This window comes from Sparus aurata, chromosome 13, assembly GCF_900880675.1.
Source record: "Sparus aurata chromosome 13, fSpaAur1.1, whole genome shotgun sequence".
In the NCBI taxonomy this organism is placed as follows: Eukaryota; Metazoa; Chordata; class Actinopteri; order Spariformes; family Sparidae; genus Sparus; species Sparus aurata.
In genome coordinates this window covers 31,526,861-31,552,482 of record NC_044199.1, presented here as the reverse complement: position 1 = coordinate 31,552,482, position 25,622 = coordinate 31,526,861, and the positions used below count along the sequence as shown (strand labels likewise).

Genomic DNA, 25,622 nt, shown 5'->3' with positions numbered 1-25,622 from the left:
ACTGATGTCCTGCTGCTACAAGAACTCACAAGAGCTCCAAATGAAAATAATCAAATAAATGTTTCCTCCTGCCCACGTAACGTTTTCAAAAACTATGTGTGAGCCGCTGTAAAGATCCACACCTCCAGACGGAGCCGGAGAGCTTCAGAGATGGTCCGTCACATTTCAGGGGATTTGCTGACAGTCTATGATGTAAAACGGCAACAGATGATCAAGAACAATTCACAAACATGTTTCGGTCATTATCTTCTCAGTCCCGCATCAGCTACAGCGTCAAGTTTATACAACACCCCCCAAAAAAACAACATATTGCGTCCCAGCCCTGCGTAGTTCTTTTCATTACGTTCAAAATACCAGTCCGGCTGTTTAAAAGTGCAGAAAACAACCATTAAAATAGTTTGAGCAGCTCGTGCAGCCCGGTCCGCCATCATGATACCAAACAACTGCAGTGACATTCCAAATTTGCAGCTCCGTCTCTCTCGTAAAGGAGGCGAGGATGCAAGTTCTAACGGGAAGACTCACACCGGCGCTTCGATCTCCGAGCAGCTAATTAGTCCTCGGCTTGAAGCGCACGCCTCCTGCTGTTTACAGCCTCTTTTCATTAAAGGCTCTTCATCACGTAAACAAACAAAGTCAGAGGGAGTCAAAGCCGAGGGACGCCGCAGCTAAAGGTGACGCATTAGCAAAATTAACCGTTTGAGTCAATAACGATGTCGAAATGTGAGACATGCTCGATGCAACCACAACTAAAAAGAGGCTAATATACTGTGTAGCGCTGCAGAGATGATGAGAATCCAACAACAAAGTGTCTGTCCTCAGAACTGGCCCAGGATCAGTCGACTTTGACCTTTCTGAAAGAATGTATAGCCGGCGCTATAATCAGAAATTCACAGAGATTCGGGACAAAGACGTCCTTTACAGCTCATAAAGCGACTGAATGAAACCTTAGTCGCAACAACGGCCTTTTTTTAAATAGCCGTTCGCCCTCCTCACATCGCTCAGCTGTTATTTAGTCATGCATGAATGTGACTATTGTTCCCTCCTGAGAATACGGCTTCTGTGTTTCCACTGCAGGTTGTTCATGGGAATAAGAACGGGACAGTTTTTTGATGAGAGCCAGCGCAGCCTGAAGCAGAAGGCAGACAATGCTGGCCCGTAGAGGGAGAAAAGTCCAGCGTAAAATGAAAGGAAAATGAGTGACCACAGTTCACTTGGCTGTTCAGTGACGATGCTGCCAGCCTGAGCAGGGAAAGACTGGAGGACTTTTACTAATTATTATGTAACTCTAGACGGAGACGGAGGGACGCTGCTCGGCTGCAGCGGGAGACACAACAATGGAGGCAGAGACAATGAGAAGTGTGGAGAGGCTCATGATCGCCTGCTAGCTCCTGCTGTTCATTGCTACACTCCTACCCACACTATTTGTTGGTTTGCTTGCTTTTCATCTCAGCATCTAAGTACATTTCTCCTCATCAAGTCTGGTCCTGGTGAAGAAACAGTCTGTGTATAATCCCACACCGCCCCGAGGAGCTCTCATTCAATACCTCATAAAAGACAAACAAACAAAAGAAAAAACTGTTTAATTGTTGTAGAAAGAAGTGAAACAGGACAGAAATATTCTGTCAAAGTAAAAAAAAGGAAAAGAATATACACCTACGGTCATTCTCCTCTCTCAGGTGCAGCCAGTTGTCTTGATGATCCAGTATTTTATTTTATCATGTTAGGATTTTAGTTCACGTCTGAGAAAAACCACTCGCATGTGAAAATGTGTGAAAATGGAGGATTCAACATCTGAAGAAGCAAAACTGAGAAGATTTTATGTCCCATGTTTTGTTTCCAGGTGCAAAAAAAAAGCCAATTATTTTCTTTATGCATGTTAGAATTTAAGATCACGTCTGAAAATATTCAACTTGTGATTTTGTGAAATTTTGGATTTTCATGCGTAAAGGTAAATTTGACATGTGACATCTCAGCCTAGCTGGAAGAATGTTGGAGGTGTGCAAATCTGCAAATCACTGATATGTGATCGGGGTTCAGTATCTTGCCCAAGGACACTTCAACATGCAGATCAGGGGAATCGAACCAGCGACCTTCCGATCACAAGACACTGGCCCTGAGCTACAGCCACAGATTTACTCACATGTCGTTAGAAATAATCCGTAATATCCAGCGTGTTCATGTTGAAACACAGTCTTGAACTGCGGTCACTGGCTTTGCAGCCACCTCTAGTTCTAACTCCATCATTATGAGAGTGAGACATACATATAATATGATCATAATATAAGTATTGTAGAAATGTCAATATGACACAAATCTGAACATATTCGTGCATATCTGACTTTTTTCTCAAGGCGATAGCAAAAAAACTGAGAAAAACCACTCGCATGTGAAAATGTGGGAAAGTGGAGGATTCAACATCTGAAGAAGCAAAACGATTTTATGTCCCATTTTCGCATGTTAGAATTTAAGATCACGTCTGAAAATATTCATATTTTGTGAAATTTGCCATTTTCATACGTAGAGGTAAATTTCACATGTGACATCTCAACCTAGCTGGAAGAATACATGTTGGAGATGTGCAAATCTGCAAATCCACCATTCACCATTATGAGAGTCAGCTATACATATAATATAATCACAACATAAGTACTGCAGAAATGTCAATATGACACGAATCTGAACATATTTGTGCATATCTGACGTTTTTTTCAAGGCGATAGTGGCGGATGGGGAACATTTTTTTTGGGCCACAAAGCTAAACTATCTCACACTCTCTTTAATAAATGCATGTTTCAAACTAGAAAATGCAGCAGAGTTGGAACAAAACACAACACAACTGGAGTCGATTTCAGACAGGATGTGACCTTTGACTCCAGCGTTTACTTTCACACTGAAGTGACAAAATCACATCTGACTCAGTAACTGATTATCTGTGGACTCAGATCGCCCACTTCCAACACTGAAACCGGTCCAATATCAAATGTGATAAATTCTGACCAACAGCAGCAGCAAGCTGTCAGCTGTGAGCCTTTTTTATTCTCCTGATCCAGTAAATATAAGATTATTAAAGTTTACTGTGTGTGTCTGAGGGTTCCGGTGATAGACAGCAGAAACTATATCGTTTGTCACTGTGTCAGCTGCAAGTGATCTTTCAAAAAACAACTCAATTGATAAAGTCTAGATTGAAACTCAGCTCATAAATACAATCTGTTGACAGAAAGGAAAATAACTTTAAGTTTATGGAGATAAATCACTGCATAGAGAAAACTAAACAAAACTCTAACATCCTGGACGTCTGAGAAGTAAAATTCTCACTCGAGCAAACAGTGTTTTTGTCGAGTTTTTTTTCTATTAAACCAAAAGGGTAAAAAAAAGCATCTCCTCCTCTGAAACAGCTTGAATGTACAGTATTGTATGAATATGACATCAGAAGTGACGTCTTATTTTTGAACCTCTAACGAATCAGTCCAGCTCTGCACGCACATTCATGTGCAGACCAACCCTCCGATCACCTGAAACACCTGGCAGGTTAAAACACATTCAGAAGTATCATGTCATGACATGTCGCTGATCCTGGAACAGGTGGTTGGACGATCAAGAACAGGACTTTTACCTACGTGACTACTGATGGTGTTCAGAGTGAAACCAACAGGCAACGTTTGTCACTGATGTTACGTAACTAAAATAATGATTTTAACCCAAACAACGTTTTCCTCAACCTCGCCAAACTGTGAGTGTAATCCACCTAGTCAGTCATTTATATCTGAGGATGTGTTTGACAAACCACTGGGTAGTTTTACGAAGACATTCTGAAAATTAGCCAGCTGTGTTTGTGGCAAAAACGGTATATTATGAAAGAGACGAGTCCAGCTGTGTTTGTGGTCACAGAACCAGACACGAAAAACACAAACACGATCTTCTCCCAACGCTAATCACACTCTAAACCTGACAAGATCATTAGGACAGTGTTGTCACAGCATTAAAATGAAAACGGAACATAAAGACGTGGAAAGTTGGGACATATAGAAATGTAAAGTCTCAACAAATCAGTGGTTTGCAGGAACGTAAATTACCAACATTTATTCAGGTGACTGGGTTGGTACGTAGCAAAAACACGGCTCAAACACACAGTACATTTCGTTAGAGGTTTTCAACTCTTTGAAGGTGACACACACAGAAAAAAGTTTGTGTTAGCCCAGACTAACCAAACAGTTGTTGTTACGTACAAAAAAAAATAAATAAGGGAAGCTTTTCCCTGTTCATCATAAAGAAAATGTGCTACAGCTTAGTTAAGCTAAAGCTACAAAGCTAAGCTAGCGGTTACACAGCTACGAGCCACGTGTCTGTAAACGTGTGTTTAACATCTTCTGCAGCCACAGTTCAAGTATCACACACACTTCATTCCTTCACACAGCCCGTCAGGTAGAAAGAAAGAAAAGATAAACCCTTTACTTTCTCTCCTTTCAGCTGAGGATTGACGCAGAGAGAATCCCAGTCAATAACTCACTCTCAGCTTTATGAGCTTCTTATTCCAATAATCCAGGAGAAGATTCATCTCTAAGACGGCGACTCTTTGTATGAAGACGCAAGAAGAAGAAGAGACGCTCTTTTTCTTAAAAGACTCGCTGACAAGTGAGATGGCACAAAGTCGCATGAAATCTCAGTCTGCCTTTGTGTGAGGAAGACGCTCGACCTTGAAGCGTCTTCTGCTCGCCGTCGGCGTCGTTGAAGTGACAGAGATAGAGCTGTCGCGTGAGGGGAGCCTGATAAGTGAGGGTCAAGTCGGCAGAACGGACGTGTGATTGATGGGGAAGCTGCTTTTCATCCTTTACTGTTGGACAGAGAAACAGAAGCGAGCGGGCTCCTACAACAAACATTTAAATTGGACTGCAGATAATATCAGTTGTTTCAGAAATATCTGCTAACTTGACACGGGAGGCCGATACTGAAGCTGAGCTGAATATTTTCTGCGGTGTATCAGCAGCTTCGAGGTGAGCCGCCGCTCGCTGAAGATCGGCTAATGAGCAGAGCAAGCGAAGCCCGTTTTCCAGGCCTCCAGCAGCTCAGAAACACAGATCAAACGCTCTCTCTCTGCAGCCGTCGTGAGCTGAAGAAAGCGAGGAGCGCCGCTTAATCTGGGGTGGCACCGGTTCACTCGCCTGATAACACGAGCGAACAAGAGAGGAGGCACGACCCGGACTGAACCCTGCCGGGGCTCAGCGCGGGGGTCGGAGGAAGATCGTCAAATTAAAAATAAAGTTGTGGCTCCGCAGCAGATTTAAACACGCTCATTTGTCTGTTTTAAAGGAGCTGATGTTTGACTTTTAGTAACCGGACAGTTTGTGGAACAGCTGTTGCTGGAAGAAGGAGGACAACGACAGTCTGGACTTAAATAACTATCTGCATTCTTTATTCTTATTCTGTGGAGTAAAAAGCTTCATTAACGCCCGACAGAAAGCTCTGGGGCGTGTCTCTTCTCCTCCAGTGGGTTTTAATAGCACATCAGCCGCTTTAATGCCCAGAGACAAAGAAACGCATCAAACCTCCACGGAAACTAATTTCACACATTTGATCACTCATGTGCCATCAGGAGGGTGAAGTGGAGGACGACAGCTGTATGTTGAAACCTGGACGAACCGAGGAACCTTAAAGTGGATGATGGACAACCCAACATATCTACATCGTACGACTTCAGATGAAGAAGTGACTGGAGGATTGGATTGTGGACAAACAGGACTTTTGAGGAAGTCATCTTGGGAACATTTTTCACCATCTCCTGACATTTTATATACCGATCAAGGAGGTAATCATAAAAATCAACAGTCAACAGTCAAAGGTTGTTAAATTTGAATTTATAGACCCTGAAAATTATTTGAATCAGCCTGATGAAATGTGCACCAAGTGGCAGTGGCGTGCACAGACTTTTTGAAGGGCAGGGACAAAAAGAAGGGCACTTTAGTGCGCGTTTTGGCTCCCAAAAGGGAACTTTAGCGCGCATTTTGGCTCCCAAGCACGTGTTTTGGCTCCCAAGAGGGCACTTTAGCGCATGTTTTGGCTCCCAAGAGGACACTTTAGCACACATTTTTGCCACCAATGAGGGCAGTTTATCATGTTTTAACCAGCCAAGGGGTTTAGTGTGTTTTGTCAACCAAGGGGGCACTTTAGCGCACGTTTTGGCTCCCAGGGGAGACTTAAGCATGCGTTTTGGCTCCCAGGAGGGCACTTTAGCACGTGTTTTGGCTCCAAGGAAGGCACTTTAGCGCGCGTTTTTCAACAATTGGGCCACGATCGGGGGCAACCGCCCCCTCTGTCCCCCCCCTTGTGCACACCACTGCCAAGTGGTAGTTTTATGGATCAGATTTACAGAAAGTGGTACCGAGGACATGAGCTCAGTGTCGTCAGTCTGCTGCAGCTCCTGGCTGCTGTGGACAGGAAATTAAACAGTTACAAACTTCATTCATCTCTTTATAATTCTGTACAACCCCCGCTGTCCTTCATTCCCCCCGTGAATGCGCTCTGTAAGTCGAAATGTTTGCAGTTTAGATGAAAAGGATTCAGTCCAGTGAAGCTCGGCCTGAGGGATAAGATGACTTCCTGTTTTCATGTAGAATGAAATGTTGTTTTTTAAAAAAAGAAAAAAGAAAATCAAACGCTGTCAAATTCAGATTAAAAGTCTCGTTCTTCTCCGATTGCCTGAAACCAGCTCCTGATCCTCTGAAGTCTTTAACAGCTGTGTTTCTCACTTTCTTATTGTCGACTTCACAGCTGGACGACATTGTGTTACAGTATTTGTGGTACACTTGCATCTAAAGCACAGCGGGTGAGGAAAGACTAAAAAAGGGACATTGCAACAAACAAGAGCATCGACCTGTTGAACCATCAGCGTGTCTCATGGAGACACCGGCCTCAGTCCCACAAGCGTCTGGAGCTCTTTGTATTTATCTTAATTGTTTTGAATGTTTGTTTAAACTCCTGGAAAAGTGAAAAAATCATGACTATAACTTTTTTTCCCCCAGTGTTTGTTATCTTGAAGGATATTTTACATGGTTGTCCACTGCGGTCGACACCACTCAGGTAAATCCTGTTATCAGAAAACCAGACAGGTATGAGAGACATTATTATTTGTATTTTTGTATATTTACACCTGTCTGGTTTTCTGAAAATAAGAGAATTCAACAATTGTTATATTCCAGTAATTCTGTGCGTCACGTCCTCGCTGCGCTATTTTAAATCCATGATGCCGGATCTCAAAATGACCGAGAGATTCAAAGATAATCATCAACTGCAACTGTGGACGAGGCTTTGTGGAGTCCGTCTGTGTTGCTGGTTGGGACGTGCTGCTCCAACTTAAAATGTTTAAGGATTAAATTGTTTTGTTCCTTAGTACTTCTGAAAATCTCAGATTCAGTCTGGAGATTTTCTGTCGGTTAAAGAGAAAATATTTCATGTTTGCGTGATGAAAATGGTGCACCGACTACTTTGTCTTGATTAACCAGCTGAGATAGGGGAGACTGGGGTAAGTTGAGCCAAAGGGTAAGTTGAGCCACTCCTTGTTGCTGGGAAACGGTAAAAAACATTGATCATGTGACCAAATATTTAGGAGGAAGGCATCATTTCATGGAGTCTGTGAAGGTAAGAACCACATGGGTAAAGTGGTTTATTTATTTCCAAAAGAAAGTTTTTCACTCTTGAAAGTGAATTTAGTCTATCGTAGGTTTCATGAGAATTGTGTTTAGACCAAAATAGATAATTTTTAATTTGTTTTATACATCAATTGTGGTATCTATGAGCTACAACATGAGGTCATAAACCTAGCATAAAAGTGCACCATTTTAGCTGTGGGGACTAATAAGGTCAAAATGCTAGCTCAGGGGTAAGTAAGTAGGGATATGGCTCAACTTACCCCGATCCAAGGTCAACTTACCCCATACCCCGTAAGTTGTGCCACAACACCACTTTTTTTGGACATGGTATGTTATCGAAACAGTTATGTTTACACAGAATGGATGCGCACCATCCTGAAATATATGCAGATATGTTAGTTAGTGACAAAACAATGACTGCCTTGATGTAGTGATCCTCAATATGAAAAAAATGGCTCAACTTACCCCAGTCTCCTAGTGTGCATACCATAAGTGGATGTAAACAAACATACAGTGCATTTGTGCTGTTATAAATTTGCACGACAGCTATTTGGAAACCTGCAAAGGAAACTCATGTGACTTGCAGTTTTCTTCCATGCCTGCATTAAATTAGAGTTTATGTATTAGTCTTTCAGGTCAGTGAGGATCCAATGACTACTGCAGTCCGTTTGAGCAAACGCCTTTTTATTTTGGCATCTTTGAAAACTACTCCATGAACGGCAGTTTCAGACTGAAGTGTGAGGAAAAAATGTAAATGTTTCAGGATGGACGTTGACCTCAGGGTGCAAAACCAGGAGAGGAAGTACAGAGCGTGAACACAGGGCTGCGTTACAGGAAGTCACCCGCTCGTCGATCAGCAACATAATCCATCGCAATCAAATCGCCCATGGATTACTTAGACTGCGAGACTTTTACAGATTTGATCTTTATGTATGAATTACAATCAAGTCTTACTTGTGAATTCAATGAAAATGTTCCATAAATCCAACATCAAAGTTGACTTTTTCACAACTTTATGTCTGGTTGATAATATTGTCCATGATCTGATGATTCTGATTTGATCTGATTGATTTCTTTGTGGATTTGTTTTGCGTGTTTCTGTATTAATCCAATCATAAACCCCCGGTGTATCATTTCCTTCTCTGCTTTATTTCCTTTATATCTTCTGGTTTCCGTGTTTTGTTTCTCTGAGAAACCGTTCAGCGTGTTCTGTGGAGCAGATGAACCAAACAAAAAGCTCACTCATAGTAGCACAAATTTACACACAGCACACTTGGGGAAAAAGAGAGAGAATGCAAAGACCTCGGGCCCAACAGAACTACAGTGGCAGAACATAAAGGAAAAGCAAGGTGAGTGTCTGTGTGGAACATCTGAGCTCGGCGGGTTCAGGAAGGAGAAGGCGTAAAAACAAAACCTGCTTGTTCTCCACAGGCCAACATCGTATACATTGCTGTACATGCTAACTCAATGAATATCCTTTCACATTATTTTTTTGCCCTTTTAGTATAAAAACACAGACTGATGTACATTAAAAAAAAAAGTTTTCCTTTTTGCAAAAGAGCTCGTTTTCTCTTTCGTCGGCGTGGATCATCTGAGGTGCGCCGGCGGGCCGGTTATGTGTACATTATTTACATATACAACCGTATAAAAATGTGTTTTTCTCCCGTGTACACGTATTCAAAAAACAGATACATCAGATGGGTTCAATTTTGTTGTGAAATATTTCTGAGAGTCCTTTAATATACAGCGACAGAGAAGCTGAGACAGAGAGGAGGTTGGCACACCTGACTCCTGAAAAAGGATGCGACACTTTAAAAACACGTAAGATAGAAATAAACGCTGTTCGCTACTGTGAGTGTGTTCAGGAGTTCTCACAGAGCACTCGGCCAAAAGATCTAGTTCCTCCTGGATATTATCAGACAAGATCTTCACCTCTTTACACGGCAAGTTATTGAATCTTAAAGATTCAATAAAAGAGTCTCCACGGAACAATTTGTTGCAATCTACTTGTATTAATCCCATTTTTTATTGGCCATATATGAGCGTGATATGAAAAATGGGACCTTATCCATTTCTACCAGCGGTCTGTACAAGTCTGTGGATGATCTGTTCAGAGGTGTTCAATGATGCTCGACTGTGGGGAGGACGGGTGTTATGCACTTTTCAAGAGTGACGGTCTCTAAAGTTACTTTAGAAATGAAGGCTGCTAACATATACTAACAACCGACGTCCAGCCCAACACAGCAGTTCCACAGAGCCACAATCACTCACCAAGTAACTGACAACAGACATCAGTGTACTCTTTACAAGCTAGCTAGCTGTAACTAATTAGCTTAGCTAGCCATGGAGCTAAACGAGTGGCTCTTCTAGCTGGCAGGGACTTCAGATCAGGGGGGCAAAGGTGCTCAGCACTGCATTGTTTATCATTTTCTAGAATATCTGGCATGGATGCGGTTGTAAAAACACATGCAGAGCTGATGGGGAAACACCGTGGGTGGAGCTTGCTCAGGCTTGTGAGAGCAGACCAATCAGAGCAGACTGGGCTTTTAGGTTGGGGAGCCTTGAAACTGGAGCTACAACAGTCAATAGAGATGCTGCAGAAATAGACAGTATTAGAAAATGTATGTGTTTTGTCAACATTAAACTAAAAAATGAGCATTATATAGGCCTTTTAATATCTTCAGACACCAGAACTGAACCTGTTAAAACAGAAAAACAAATGTGTAAAGACATAATGATCTTTTGTGGCAACATCTTGTAGAAACGAGATGCCTTTGGCCGAGTGGTTTGTGATACCCAGTGGAAATCAGACCCATCAGTGGCGTTATCTGCCTGTTGAACTCCACAGGATCACATGTTCATCACTTCAAACATCAACAGAAACACACGTACATGTTTTCACACGGAGTATTTGATCAAAAAAGCAAAGTAACGAGAATTACAGCCCAAACTCTGGAAGCTAAAGTGGTAAATAAGCAAAGAAAAAGAAAAGGCCTCATCCTTTAGCAGAGTCAGGTGCTGACAGCAGGGGGGCGCTACAGTCGGACATGGCTGAAGGTCTTTGCATTCACACGAGGGGGAGGTTTGTGGATGGGATGAAACTGAACTGAAATCAGAGATCATGTTACTCGTTGATGCCAAAGAAAGTCTGTGTGATGTGCTTCTTCTTGCCACAAGTGCATCGACATAAGGCACAGGCACAGTTCCCCTCTTTCAACAGAGCGGCTCGCATTAGTTTGTTTGTCCTTTTTTTTTAAAAATGTCCCAGTGCGAGAAACAGGTAGGGTGACCACCGCCGAGGTTCCAGCAGCTTACGTCGGACATTTATGACAAAGGTCCTGTAGAGGATGTTGAGTTGTTTTATAATTTTCCTTGTTGTCCGGGGCTGTCGGAGGAGACATGGACGGGATTATGCAGGAAAACAGAACACTGACAGTCTTTATGTGGGATTAAAACAGCGTTTACGTTTAAAATCAAGAGATTACGTCAGATAAAAATGTAAAGAAAGAAGAGAAGATTGAACAGAGCAGCGGTCGGGAGATTGAGGTTTGTGGGCGACATCTCCTCAGTTACACCTTCCAGCATCAAAACACAGTTAGCATTTAGCATTGGGAAGCTAATTTGAATGACTTCTCTCTGAGCGTTTTGCGGACTGAATCAATGATATACATTTAGATGTAGAGCCTGAATAAACAATGACTTCCCATCTGTCTACCTTCCAAACTAAACACAATCATAGAGAAGTGTAGTTGGAATTTCAGCCCCGAGGTCGCTCTTAGGTCCAGATCACAAAGAGAGCTGTCGCTACAGGCTACAGCTTCAAAAACGTGTTGTTAAAGCATGTGGGAGAAAACGTAATTAAACAAAAAGCAGTGCGACATCTTTCGACTTAAAACCTCTAGAAAAACATAATGCTTGGAGCACGAGGGGAGCGCACACCAGGCACAATATGACAATTATCTTTAAGAAAAACATATTTTTGAGTTTTTACCATTTTTCGTCAAACTACTGTTCAAACTACAGGTATTACAGGATACCTCGAACTGCAAACAAGATCAGTCATTACCATTTATATAATAACTTGAAGGTTTCATAACGGTTTTGTGTTCATAATTTGTTTTACAGAGCCTAGAAGAAGGACTTGAATGTGTCATTAGCCGCGATAGCTGAGCCAATGTGCTGGCTGGGAAAATTTCATTTATTTTGGAGTCCAGTGTCCAAGTGGCAAGTCTGCATGTCCCTCATTCCATCTTATAGATCCTGACCCCAATTAAAATTTGGAATATTGTTTAGTTAAGTGCTTATAGTAGGTATGTGGAGCTTTGAAATACTGTAGGACCAATGAGTAAAGTAGAAATTCAGTCTTCATCTCAGCTGCGGTAACAATCGTAGAGGGAAATAAAAGAGATGATGAAGATAAAGAAGAGGAAGAGGACGGGGGATGGGGTTGTTGGGATTGGAGGGTGTTAGGGGCTGTTGCCGTGGGTGATCACCCTAGTGATTCTGGTACTGACTCGAGAGATAGAGAGGGAACAGATCAGCATATCTTCTTGTTAATCTCCTCTCGGTTTTTAGCAGGAGGCTCCATTGAGCGGTGTGTGTGGTTGTGTGTCTGTCAGCGAGTGTATGCATCTGTATGTGTGTTAGGGTCAGACCGATATATTACCAATACTGTCCTTTGATTAAATATTAGTGTATCAGCCAGCTATAGTCTTATATTCCCAGTATGATGGAGGTTGGAGTTCCTTTCTGACCTCTGTTGTATTAAAAAAGTTGTTAAAACCGACAATGCAACACATTTTTCTTCCCTTTATTTATGTCATTCAGGTTAAAAGCCTCATAACTCCTCAAGTACTGCACGTATAAAGATCTCAGAGAGATGTGTGGAGAGTTTTCTTTAGAGTCCCATGACACTGTGGATGCTGTTTTCACAGGATTTAACACTCTGACATGTATAAAATTAAGGGAGAAAATATTTTTTTTTTTAGCATTGAAATATTGGCAAAAATATCAGCTGACAGCAGCTTCACTCCAAAATTCTCAGTATTGGCTTTGTCAAAACATATCGGTTGAGCCTAAATGTCAGTGTGTGTGAGTGTGTGTGTGTGTGTGTGTGTGTGTGTGTGTGTGTACATCAGTGTGTCTGTTTCGGTACAGTATCTATGATTGTATATATATCCATCAGCTCTGGCAGTCTTTGTATGTGTGGTTTGCTGTGAATCAGTCCGAGAGGCAGGCGATACGTTTACATCCGTCTGTTTTTTTGCCCGTCTGTCTGTCTGTCTGTCAGGATTATCCGTGTGTTTATTTATAATCATATGTTTCCAGTCCTAGAGGCAGACATTGTTGCTGATCTGGCAGGTGGATCCGGTGCCGGCCTGGGACAGGAAGAGCCTCCCGTTGGGGCAAACGCAAACCTCGTAGACAGTCTGCCTGGTCCCGGAGGACGAGGAGCTGGTGGAGGCCTTCCCCTCGGGCAGCCGCATCAGACGGATCCTCCGAGCGTCCAGAGAGATCTGGGAGAGAGGGAGAGGAAACTGGTGAGACTGGGAAAACTGGTCAGTGTTTTACTTTATATCATGTAGAAAGTGAAGTTATAACCCAGTTGCTGTTTCAAAGGAAGCGACTACATTGAGTAGAGTTTCTCGTTTGCTGATTGTAAATTAACAAGATTGGACTGAAGCGGGCTGGACAGGACTCTTCTGTCGATGGTCCGGACGTGTGACATCTCAACCGTCACAAGCTGCAGAGCATGTCCGACCTCCACACCGTCATTCAGCCCAGAGGAGTCGCTTGTTTCTTTTCTTTCGGGGCTAAAAAAAAAAATCTTTTTGCCTTTTCATCTTTACCTCGGCTAACCTTCGCTGAATCACGCGTCTCTTCACTCTAATTGCTTTCAAAGCAAATCTCTTCACCTGCTCTCCTTAGCCTAGCTTTTATTTTTCTTCGCAGGACTTCTACCTCATCACACAAACAGCGTCTGTGGCTCTCAACACCTCAACGCCGCGCACCGTCGGTCGCACAGAATGTTAAGTGGGCGAGGTATTGAATATCTAGCAGCATCTATTCAATCTCTCTGACATCACATCTCGTGTATTAAAGAGTCTTCCATTAATATTGCAGCGAACTCTCGAGGACATTCAGTGCACGGTGACAATAGATGAGCGAGTGCGGTGAATGATAAAGGTCATGTGTTGGATTTAAAGCTCAAAGTGAGAACAATAATGCGTGGAGGAGGGATATTCACTGTAAAAGTCACCCAGAATGCACTTGGTATAGTTCAAAGGAAGCACCATTGTCAACTAAAGGTCATTAGTCAATCCTTGAAGCAGGAGACGAGATGAAAGGTAAAAGTCTGTGAAAGACAATGTATTTTATATTAAAACACCGACCCTGTGGACACATGTGATGACACATGATGCAACACGTGCTCACATGCCGATACATACAGAGCACATGTGGACAATTAAATTTGGTTTTAACATGGGTTTTTATAAGGGGTGTCACATGTAATCCCATAGGGTGCAAATGAAATCCCATGTGTTTGTCATGGGAATTTACATTTGACATATAATCCAATTTTCGCATGTAATCCAACAGATTTAGCATGTAATCCCATTGGTTTCACATGTGAATGTGATAAACGTTGTAAAGATCTCTGAGCGTTCATTAGACTGGAATCCCAACTGGTCCCACTGTGTTTTATCATGCATCCCACTGGATTTATAATATAATCCCATAGGCAGTGGCGTGCGCAGAATTTTTGAAGGGCAGGGGCATAAAGAAGGGCACTTTAGCGCATGTTTTGGCTCCCAAGAGGGCACTTTAGCGAGTGTTTTGGCTCCCAAGAGGGCAGTTTATCATGTTTTAACCAGCCAAGGGGGCAGTTTAGTGTGTTTTGCCAACCAAGAGGGCACTTTGGCATGCTTTTTTGGCTCCCAAGAGGGCACTTTAGCACAAGTTTTGGCTGCCAGGAGGACACTTTAGCACACGTGTTGGCTCCCAGGAGGGCACTTTAGCACGCGTTTTGGCTCCCAGGAGAGCACTTTAGCACACGTGTTGGCTGCCAGGAGGGCACTTTAGCGTGCGTTTTTCAACAATTGGGCCACAAGGGGGGGCGACTGCCTCCCCTGCCCCCCTCTTGTGCACATCACTGCCCATAGGTTTATATGGAATCACATATTAAACCATGAAAATGTTGCAAAACCACGTTTGTGCAGAATACTTGCTTCACTTGTGCAAAGAACGTTTCACATTTCATAAGGGGAGACTGAACGAGCTGTGCACGGTCAGATATGTTCCAAACCAATCAACAAATTATAGTGAGTGAGAAATAATACACAATCAATGACAAAGGCACGATGGGGTTTAATCTAAAAGAAAAAACACCTATTCAGCTAGAAAACAAGTAGACAGGATAAAGTTTGCTGTCTGTTCATTCCCAGGTCATTTATCTCGTCTCCTGAGGAATAAAAAGAGAACAAAACTCCAGAAAACTCCTTCTGCCACCTCCCAACAAACACAGAACCACTCATCCACTCACTTCACCCCCTCCAACCCCGCATTGATTGAAAAAAAACGAGAAAAAAAAAAACCCCTGTCTTTCTGGCTCTGCACGAACCAGAACCACTGCTGCATGAATCCCATCTCTCTGCCCTCTCCTCCCCCTCCACTCCTCCTGGGACTCCTACATGCCTGATGTTTCACTGGCCGAGGGGAGGAGGAGCTCTCCAGCCATAAAAAGGTAAAGGAGCCATTACCAGGCGCCTCGGGGAGGCATCACAACCAAATGACCTGGAACACTTTTTAAAGCAGTCTCAGTTGACTTCCTCAGACAGCTGCTGTTGAACAAATCTTTCACCACGAGGGGCAGACTGTGTGAAACACTGAAAGACCCTGTGTGTAGCTGTGTGTGTGTGTGTGTGTAGCTGTGTGTGTGTGTGTGTGGATGATCTTCATGTGTGCGTCAAGCTGAGAGTGTGAAGGACAAAAACACACACACTCGACAGGTAAAGGGAAGACCAACTATCTTATTTTTTTATGAATACCCCGAGAGCTCAAATTGATTTTAGATTCTCACATTTTTTCCCCCAAACATCCTGAAGGTGCTGCCACAAAGTGAAGAAGCATGTTCAAACTAGTGCAAACATTTCGTGGATTTTTGCGTTTTAGACTTTTTAGACTTCGACCTTTCACCGCTCAGCCGATCTGAAGCCAGCTGCTAACGAGATAAACTAAAATTTACCCGTGATTAACGAAAAATTCATGTTTTACGAATCCAAGCGCGTCAGATTTCTCTCTGTTTTTTTCCTCAAAAGGGAAATAAAGTCAAACAGACACAAACTGTCTTCACCTTTGTGTTTGTGTGTAATTGTTCCTTGCTAGTTTGAGTCATTTTGTTTTGGCCTCACTCAGTCAGAGATTGAGTGTTATGCTTCAACATATCATTAAGAAGTAAATACTGACTGCATGATGTAATGGATACAGAATAATGAAACCATCTGCGCTTACACTGTTATCACTGTGGCACACGGTCACCTGGAAAAGAAAGGTTAACTTTCTGTTATAGACTACCGTATTGACCCGAATATAGGACGAGGTTTTTTTCGATGAAAATTATGTGAAAGAGTGGGGTCGTCTTATAATCGGGGTCTAACCGTTGACACATGCTGATAGTTGTCTGGGTCGCTACACGACCACAACGGCAGAGGGCGCCAGCTTATTGTAGAGACGTCACTGACACTGTGGCTGCGGTTATCTGTCAATCACAGCGGAGAAGAAGAAGTGACAGGAGATGAAAAATGCAGAGACGCGGTGATTTTACGGAGCAAAGTGGATCAAGTGTGGCAAGTTAACAGACATCTGAGGCGGAGCTATGATGCTGATTTTAAGATAATGGTGGTCAATGAAGCGGAGGTGCCAAACAACTGTCAGCCAGCCAAGAAATATGGAGTTACGGAGTGTAACGTCCGAAGATGGCGGGTCCAAAAAGACCGTCTGAAAACGCTAACAGTAAGAGAAAAGCTTATCGTGGTCCTCTAAGCGGCCGCTTCCAAGAGATTGACAGGAAGGTGTGTGAGTTTGTTACTGAGAGATTTTGGTTATCAGAGTCTTTTTCTGAAGATTAGTCTTGAAAAGAGGGGTCGTCTTATAATCAGGGTCGTCCTATATTCGGGTCAATACGGTAAATGACGCGAATAATCACAATCACCTCTTGGAAACACTTGAGGTGGGGAAAGATTTTTAGCAGTCAGATCTAAAAATGTTGAATTTGTGTTGGTTAAATGCATATAAAAAAAAATAACAAAAAATGTAAATAATCTGATATCCATATTCTGTTTTTCGGGTGTCCCCCGCACAGGGAGTGTAAGGGGATACATGTAATGGGATTACAAAAAAGCATAACTGTGTTCCTGTAATAATTACAGAAAAAAAGTGTAATTAGATTACAGGTACATTCAGTAAAACAGCAGATGTGCACACATGACAACACCTCACACACACTCGTGAAGTGTTTTCATGTGTATTAAGATTAAACAGTCATCTTACTTTCTTGTATATGTGGTATTGAGGAAATCCAAAAGTAACAGATAATAATGATGCTTGGATTAACAGGTAACTAGTAACTGTATCAGAATACATTTTTGAAGTAACACTACCAACCATGTTCAAATTGTTATGAACTGTCGTGATGCAGAAACGCAGATTTACGGAGACGTTGCCACGCGTGTCGTCCACCTGACAATCTGACGGCTGGACGGCTCCTGAACCTCTCGTGGATTTAGTTTCAAAGTCAGTGAATGTGGAGATTAGGATTGAGTTTTATGCATCACAGCTGGGTTTGGATAGGTGTTGTGATTCAGCGAGTGCTGTGCGGCGGTACATCACTGCTGCACACGGTCAGAAGGTTGTTTTTGGCGAGGCAAGACGGATTATTAGACTGGGGGAAATTACTTGTGCATGTACGATTGAGTGTCTGCTGTGTGACTTTAGGAGCCCACAGTGTTTCACTCTCTGTACCAAGTGTGTGTGTGTGTGTGTGTGAGTCTATTTCTGTATCTGCCCGTGTGGTTTGTGGGTGTCTAATGACCAAAACCGCTCTGTAATTGCTCTGGCGGGTCCTGAGGAGAGAGAGTGTGTAAGACAAAGGTTTGACAAATGGACATTTGCAACACTAATGGAGTGTGAGAACGTGATTCTAATTATATGAATTGACCATCAGGAGTTCAACGGCCTCATTTTCGACCACACACCCGTGACAACTGCGGCAAAGATGTGGGCGTGGGCGTGGCTTCCGACCGCCGCCGTGGGGGCTTTTAATTGGACCGAGCTGAATCCAAGGGCACCTTCCCTCCGACCGCCTCTCTCTCCTCGTCCGTCTCATATCAGCAGCCTGTCTTAATGTATGAAACTGTTTTTTTTTTTTTTGTGGGAAACTTTTAAACACTTTCTTCTCCCTAATCCTCCCCCCCGCTGATTTTAACAGATCTGACATGACACGACTGGTGCAACGCAAGGTGGGAAATCCTTTTATCAGCGCAGCCGACCGCGATGAATGCGAGGACTGATGCGTGTAACGAATCGGGGGATGGTTGGAGGAATTTAGGAGAAGGGTGGAAAGGATGAAAGGAGGGAAGAAGCAGCGGCGTGAGGATGAGGAGTGGATGAGCGAGGAGGAGAGAGAAAAAAAAAAAGGATGGCGCATAACAAAGTTACAGACAGAAAGAGGCCAGAGGAAGGAGGAGGAGGAGGAGGAGGAAATGAACGGACAGGAAACTGGAGAGGAGGAAAAGATGGATGGGAACGTTTTTAAAGAACTGGCTGAGATGAGGAAAAAAGACAGAGACAAACAATCAACTTCTGTCCTCTGTTTTTCCCGCTTCTCTGCGAGGCTCGAGCAGATTCTGGTGGACGGCCAGCATGTGGGAAATTGCCACCAGCCAATAAGCTAAATGCTGGTCCGTGTTGGCCGAGGGAGCTGACTATTGTTTGGATTGTTTGCTAAAAATAAGTTTGGACGAGAGAAAATATTGAATTGAGACGGAGGCTCCATCAGCCAGGATGGCCGGAGGACAAGAAAAGTTAATTTTCTCAACTTGCCAGAACAGAGTGGGAGGACTGAAGTAACACGCCGGCATTTAACTAAGATAATGAGTTCAGTCTGCGGACGAATGGAGGCGTCGCAGCTCTCTTTGTCATCAAATAAACAACCTAATGAAGGGTTTGTTTCAAACAAAGTTGGCTGTATCTCAATTCTTAACAGCAGCTTTGTTAATGACTCATTATCTTATAGTGTGATTACATCAGTGGAAATGTTCCGGACAAGAGCGAGATGCCGTTGAGCCAGCATTAATTATATTACTTTTTCCAAATTTTACTACTTAGACCGGTCAAAATATCGTCCACGGACAAAAAGCCCTTTACTGGCTGCAAAACTTGATTTCTAGTTTCAGAAAATGATCGTTAACAGACCACAGCGGCTGTATTTTTAGCAGCCTAGTCGTCAGGATAAGATGTCAGCCAGTGAAGAGTGAGAGGCAAGTCCGTGTTTCAACGTTTGTAAGTGTGAACCCGCCGGATGTTTCTGTATTAGACCTCGGGATGGAAAATAGCCGTTTTTAAACGAGCTCTTGGGAGATCTCCAGCCGCGTTGTTTGTGCCCAAAATGCGACTCTTTCCTAACTCTAATCAAGTGCCTGAACAACGAACCAGATCACGAGCATCCTAACTAAAGAAATGTTCACTTTCAACTCGTCTGTGGTTTTGCAGAAACATCTCCGACATTGTTCCCGGTGATCGGGTTGATTTTTTGGTTCTACTTCAGCTCCATCAAGACCAATTCTAGATAAATAGAAACCTTGTTGTACATTTTATAGTACCGGTTGTTGTTTCTACTAAGTTATGGTCACAGAACTCATCTTCGAGGACACATGAGTACACCCAATACAAACTGTGCACTGAGCTTTGTCTGTCAAATCAGATTTACTTGTTTGTTTCTCTTAAAGTTTTTATTCTTTTTGGCCTCTTTGGCTTTCCTTTCCCATGAAATTTACTCTGTGTGCGTAACCTCGTTAAGTACAGTTCAGTGCAACATTATTCCCAAACTACAGACCCAAGTTATCTGTTTCAATAAAGCAGATTGTGGTGTATTATCCTGCAGTTCATGCTGTTTGACACACCTCTCCGTCTTTGGACTCCAGTCGCAGCTCGTTCCTGCAGATGGCCTGGATGTCTCCGGCCTCGGCCAGGATCTGGATGCCTTTAGGAGCCTCCATCAGCAGGGAGCGAGTGGGAGACTCCAGCCTGGAAGCAGATAAAAGCAGAGCAGCTCCGTTAGTGATGAATATTTCTGCTTAATGTTTGGACGAGTAGGAAAACTAACTAAGCTGAAAACAAAAGATTGGAGAGATGTGAACACGCCCACGGTTTGTTTACTCTTTCTTATGAACCTCGTTAGAAATCTTGATTTGTTGCTTTTTTTTTTTTTTTCAAAAAAACGTAATTGTCAAACACACTAATTGAAATGTAACAAGGTCTTGAAAACAAAACTCTTGATTGCGAAGGAGAATGGTTATTAGATGAGTTTAGCAATCTGTCATCCTGACACAGAGAGAGAGCGCAGATTTTTATCACTTTCACCAATAACAACACAAACACTGAGCAGGTAATGAGAAGCAGCTGAACAGGTTGAGCTGTATCCTGGATCAGCACACCGTCTGACGCTCTCGGCTGCAGCAGCAACAGTGAGCTCTGCTGTGTCGTCTTGTGTTTGCTGAGTGAGTCACCTGCGTCTGTGCTCTCTCTGCAGGTGGATCATTAGTGTTACCTGGCGCACCTGAGGGCTGTTTGAGCCTGGCTGCAGTGCAGTTCTCCCTGGCTGTCTGACGCTCTGCTGCTGCAGCTCCAGGTGTTCTCTCTTCTCCCTACAGGCACTCGTTCGGACGGGTTAATGCGTCCTTAGAGAACCTTTACGTTCTGTTCGGCACCACTTATAGTTCAAGTCCACAGTGGCGCTGTCTGACGCAGAGCCAGGTGACGCTTTCCCAGCTTTGCACGCTTGACCAAAACGAACCACACTCTCCGACAACCACGCAAACACTGGATGCATCTGATTGGTAGAACAGGATTTCGAACCGGAGCAACATGGTCACCGGTTTGGAAACGTTCCCTTATATTAGAGATGGGATTTATGGCTCTTTGAGGGGAGCCGGATCTTGGTGAGCCGTTCCTTTCAAAGATCCGTTCAAAAAACTGGCTCATTTGACTGATTTTTATATTTATCAAGTTTTAAGAAGCCAGCCTGGTGGTAACTCATTTTATCTTGGAAATATTGTATATATTCCACAAGGTTGCGCCATATCACTCTGCTTTGACAGTGACATCACTATTTTGGATTTACCCTTTTTACAAATTGTTTGTATGTGTGACTTGTTTTTCATGCAACACCGTGACCTTAACACACAGTGATATAGAAAAAAAGAAAAAAAGAAAAAGAACGGTTCCCAGCTGCGTCTCAGTTCCCATCGTTCATGTTAACGAGCCGTTTAATAGAATCGGTTAGTTCGTGAACGTCACAACACTACCTTATATTACAAAAATAGCTCAGCGAAATGTGCCTCTTATGGTATTTTAGCCAAGCCGTGCAGTTGCGGAATCTGTCTTCAGTACCAACTCGACAATGTTCAGTTTTTTTTTTGAGTTTCAAGAGGCGTCATGTCGTGTCAGATGCACCCAGAACTGTGATATCTGCATACAGAGCCTCCAGAGATTTATGTCTTCATGACTTCTAACAGTTTTGGGCAAAACAAAAGAAACTAAAAATAAATACGCTGCCTGAAAACGTGGTCTAAAGATGTTTGCAACAGGAACAGTTCACGATGTATTTATGCCGCCCAGTCGCCAGAATAAATAGTTCTGCATGTTTTACCCACATGTGTGAGCTGGTGAGACCTGGAGGAGACAGCGGTGATTCTGTAAGCATGGAAACCACCGGATGATTTCAACAAGAGTCGGAACGATTTCCAGCCATTTATTGTTTTTTTTGTGTGGTGACAGAAGCAGGTATTTTAAGCAGGCACGTAATATTTTCTAACCCCAGGCAGGTGTTGTGTTGGCCTGGAGGGTTAGTAAAAAGTACTTTTGTCTTGTTTCCCCTCCAGGTCGCGTCTTTTGTTTGTTGTGTTGTCCTTGGTTGAGCCTGAATTATATTGGTTAATTTGCTGTTCACCTTTTTGTAGTAATGAATTATTTCACTTTAAATGTAACTCAGTATTCTGTGAGGAGGGAGCGACCTTTTTACTTTTATGTTTCGTACCTGCGCTCCTCGACGGCGCCGTTACATCCGAAATTGTCCGCTTAAAATGTTGAAGTCTAAAACTCAAATTGGTCCTCACAAAATGTAGACACACACACACACACCACCATAAATGGAGTGTAAATTGAGTTAATCCGACACTCGAACACTGCAGCCCACCTGCACGCTGCGGCTGCTTATGATTTATTTATTTTTTTTTCTGCACGAGGATTAAAAATCAGCCCACTCCTCTTCACATCTTGACAAAACCCACTCGGAGCCACGAGCCCATCTTTACAGGAAGCAGCGAAGCAGGTGTCAAAACGCTCCAGTGGATTCAGACCTGCAGAGGAGGTCTCTGTAGACTTCCTGTCTGCCTGTCACGACGGCGATTCAGGATGAAATACGTGATATTTTCCTCCACAGGGACGGTTTTCATTGATATCACACACAATGTTCAGCTGGAGGATTGTGCGCAGCAGCTATCAAAGGTTCTGTTTATATACACAGATACAGAACATGACGTCCATCATCGGCTCTACTGTTCCTCATCTTTATGAATAAGTGTCATATCTGCTTTTGGAGAAAATTCTGTTGGTTTCAGGATCGGTTTATTCATTCCAACGAGGGAACAGAAGCTAGAGGGCTGAAATACAAAGAATGATCAGTGGCGGCATCTCTGCAGTTTGTTTTGTCGCTCTGCTGTTTGCTGCTGCCATGGATGGATTAGAAAACAGGCCCAGTGGTCACAGTCGCTGTAGCAGGGCTGCAAAACAAATCATTTCAGCATCGACATCTGATCTGAGGCAGACGAAGTCAAACGCATCCTGGTGCAACTTGTTTGCTGTTTGATACGAAAGGAAACGTTCTCACTACCCGTGAATGATCAGTAATCATGGATGAGTTACATGCAGGATTAATCATTCTTGATCAATGTAGCGTCTTTGCTAATTGCCAGACATTCCAGCAGTGTTGTTTAAAGCACTCAAAGGGTTTTTTTCTCTCAATATGACAAGTTTTTCCTCACTTGATTCGGAGGTCTAAGGACAGACGACTGATAAAGTAGAAGAAAAATGATAATACTCAAGTAAAGTACCTGAAAATTGTACTCAAGTACTGAGTAAATGTACCTAGTTACATTCCAACACTGAATCCAGAATGATTGATTATTTCCGTGCAGAACTGTTCTGTTCGACATACATTTTTGAAGTTGTAAAAGTGGGATGAGCTGCGTAGAAGCTGCAGATTGTGGAACAAAGACAGTCTCCTACACAAGTCACAGGACCAACCAGGAGTCACAGGTCGTCAATAAAGGAGTGTAACAAAGAGCGACAAGTGACTGAAACAAGTCCAGTTGTCTACGATATATATAGAACAACAAGTGAGCTCTAATGATGACAGCTGAAGTCAAACAATCAATAATCTGAACGACAGAAGGGAGGCAACTAAAATCTGGCAATGAGACGACTGAACAGAAGACAAACCATGAAGTCATGGGGAACTGATCTGGAGGGTGAAAACACACGAACCAACAAACAGAAAAGGAGAATGAAGATATTAAACACAGGTGTGAGAAGGGCAGGAAAACAGACAAAGACAGGAAGCGGAAAGAAAAGTGAAGAAACACACGAGGATAAACATAAAACAGGAAATCAACTGAGACTAGCACCTACGACCAGGACACGAAAACATTGTGATTTAGATCGATGGATAAAGTAAAATATCACGGCGGCGGAAGCATCACAAGTTGCATCAGTGGAAGCAGAAAAATAAGAGCAGCAGAGGAACCAGACTGTCTTGTTGCAAATGTAATCTTCTGCAGTTCGGCTGGTGTCGCTCTGAGAATTTGCTCCTGGCAGGTTTAATGAACAAAGTCGCAGGGTGCTGACCTGAATTCCTCACAAGAGGAAGAGAGGAAGAGGAGCTGCGGCGCACCGCCGGCTGCACGATGAAGCCGTTTAGAGAACTCATCATGATTGTCTGTGTTTGAGTTCAAACTCAGGTTAGAGGATATACGTCAAGATGGAGGATGAAAATGTAAAGGGCTAAAAGGCTGAACGACACCGTGAAGCTGTTTGGATGACACCCCCGAACAACCTCTTCGCGGCGTAAAGCCTCGTTTCACGCAAGGCACGGCTCATTTTTGGTTTTCTCAATTTTGTTTTCCCCCCGTGCAGATAGTCCTCTGTCAGCGGAGGTGACAGAAATAACTTCACCATGTCAAACCGCCACGACATCCTCAACGCAACACAAACACAGGAACAAAATGGATGAGACAAACTTTGTTTGTGAAGGCACTGAAAGGGCTGATGAAAGAGGAGAGCTGGGAGCACTGAAAACGAGGCGACTCTGCGATGGCAGGTCTGATTTTCAAGCCACCTTTCAGTATCCAATCGGCTTACTTGACTGAGGTGATAGAAATCAAAAACTAGCAGGAACTCTCCACAACGTCTGCAGATGGAAACACACAAGAGAACGGTTCCAAGTCAGTCGAGTCGAGCAGAGTCGTGTCATGAAATAGAAATGACGCACAGAAAAAGACACCAACAAGGGCAAAGAGAAGAAGCTATATTGTCATTTCTGTCTGATCGCCCCTATTATGATAAAACAAAAATGTGCTTTCTTCTGTTACTCTGAGAGAAAACTGTACAACAGAAGCTGCACAACAAATGTGATATGATAACGATGTAGAGACGCCGAGTTTCAAGAGAGGCGGAGAGCTGACAGTTCTTCATGCTGACAACAGGCAAGTTATTTGCTTTAACCTATAATTCCAAAATAAATGTTGACTGCACAATGTAAGAGCTCGAATAATGACACCATCTGCATTTAGATTGATTCCCTGTAAACCTCGCTGTCACGATGCTATTCTGCCTCAAACTCTCCCGAGGAAAATGTAGGTTGTCTGATGTTCCAGTCGAGACTGGCAGCCTGGCATTATTTCTATCTGCGTCCGCGTCTCCATTAGAGACTGAATCGATGAACAAACTCGTGTCTTATCCTGCGTTGTTGGTAGCTTCCACCTCAGAGGAAAACAGAAACAACGTGGCTGTAAATGTGGTGACAGAACAGGTTGTTTTTAAGGCGACCTTGGGACAAATATTAGCCGGTTTGTGGCGACCAGAACAGGTATTTTAAGCCAAAACCCAATCCGGAACATTTGTTCTGCTGGTTGGGTTGTACAGTAACCCCTCTGTGTTTCAGTAGGGCTGGGTATCACCTCGCGATATGATGCTATCGCGATATTTTGCCAACGATAACGATAATATCACGATACAGCGATTCTGAGATAATCGATATATTGCAAGACATTTCATCCACGATACATCACGATATCTGTCTCACTTAAGAAATTCAGAATTTATTGACTGCACTGAATCCATTTTACAAAACATTGTCAATCAATTCCACATGAGTGACAGCCAAGTAAAACAAAGTGTATACTGCACAGTGGCTCTTCTTAACACACACACTGACCGCAACTTAAATATCATTAAATATCGTTATTTGGCACCAGTGTATCGATAACGTACCTCAAACGAAATATCGCGATATATCGTAGTATCGATATTTTGTTACACCCCTAGTGCTCAGTTATGTAAATAGTGATGATCTGACTTCTCCACAGGCCCCTCTGAGAGTTGGGTCAACATACTGTCCATTCTTTAAACTAAGGTTTAGTTTAA

General features: G+C 43.0%; 1 protein-coding gene across 2 annotated transcripts in view; it reads right to left on the bottom strand.

The window, feature by feature from the left end:
- Window positions 1–8,310: 8,310 nt before the first annotated feature.
- The window catches only part of sgcd (sarcoglycan, delta (dystrophin-associated glycoprotein)), a 316,040-nt gene continuing 298,728 nt past the window's right edge, over window positions 8,311–25,622 (bottom strand). For both annotated transcript variants that reach the window (XM_030438196.1, XM_030438195.1), the window contains 2 exons: window positions 19,823–19,946; window positions 8,311–13,159 (listed from right to left, as the gene is read on the bottom strand). In XM_030438196.1, coding sequence (XP_030294056.1) covers window positions 12,974–13,159; window positions 19,823–19,946 — 310 coding nt within the window. In that variant the 3' untranslated portion in view covers window positions 8,311–12,973. The remainder of the gene's footprint in view (window positions 13,160–19,822; window positions 19,947–25,622) is intronic.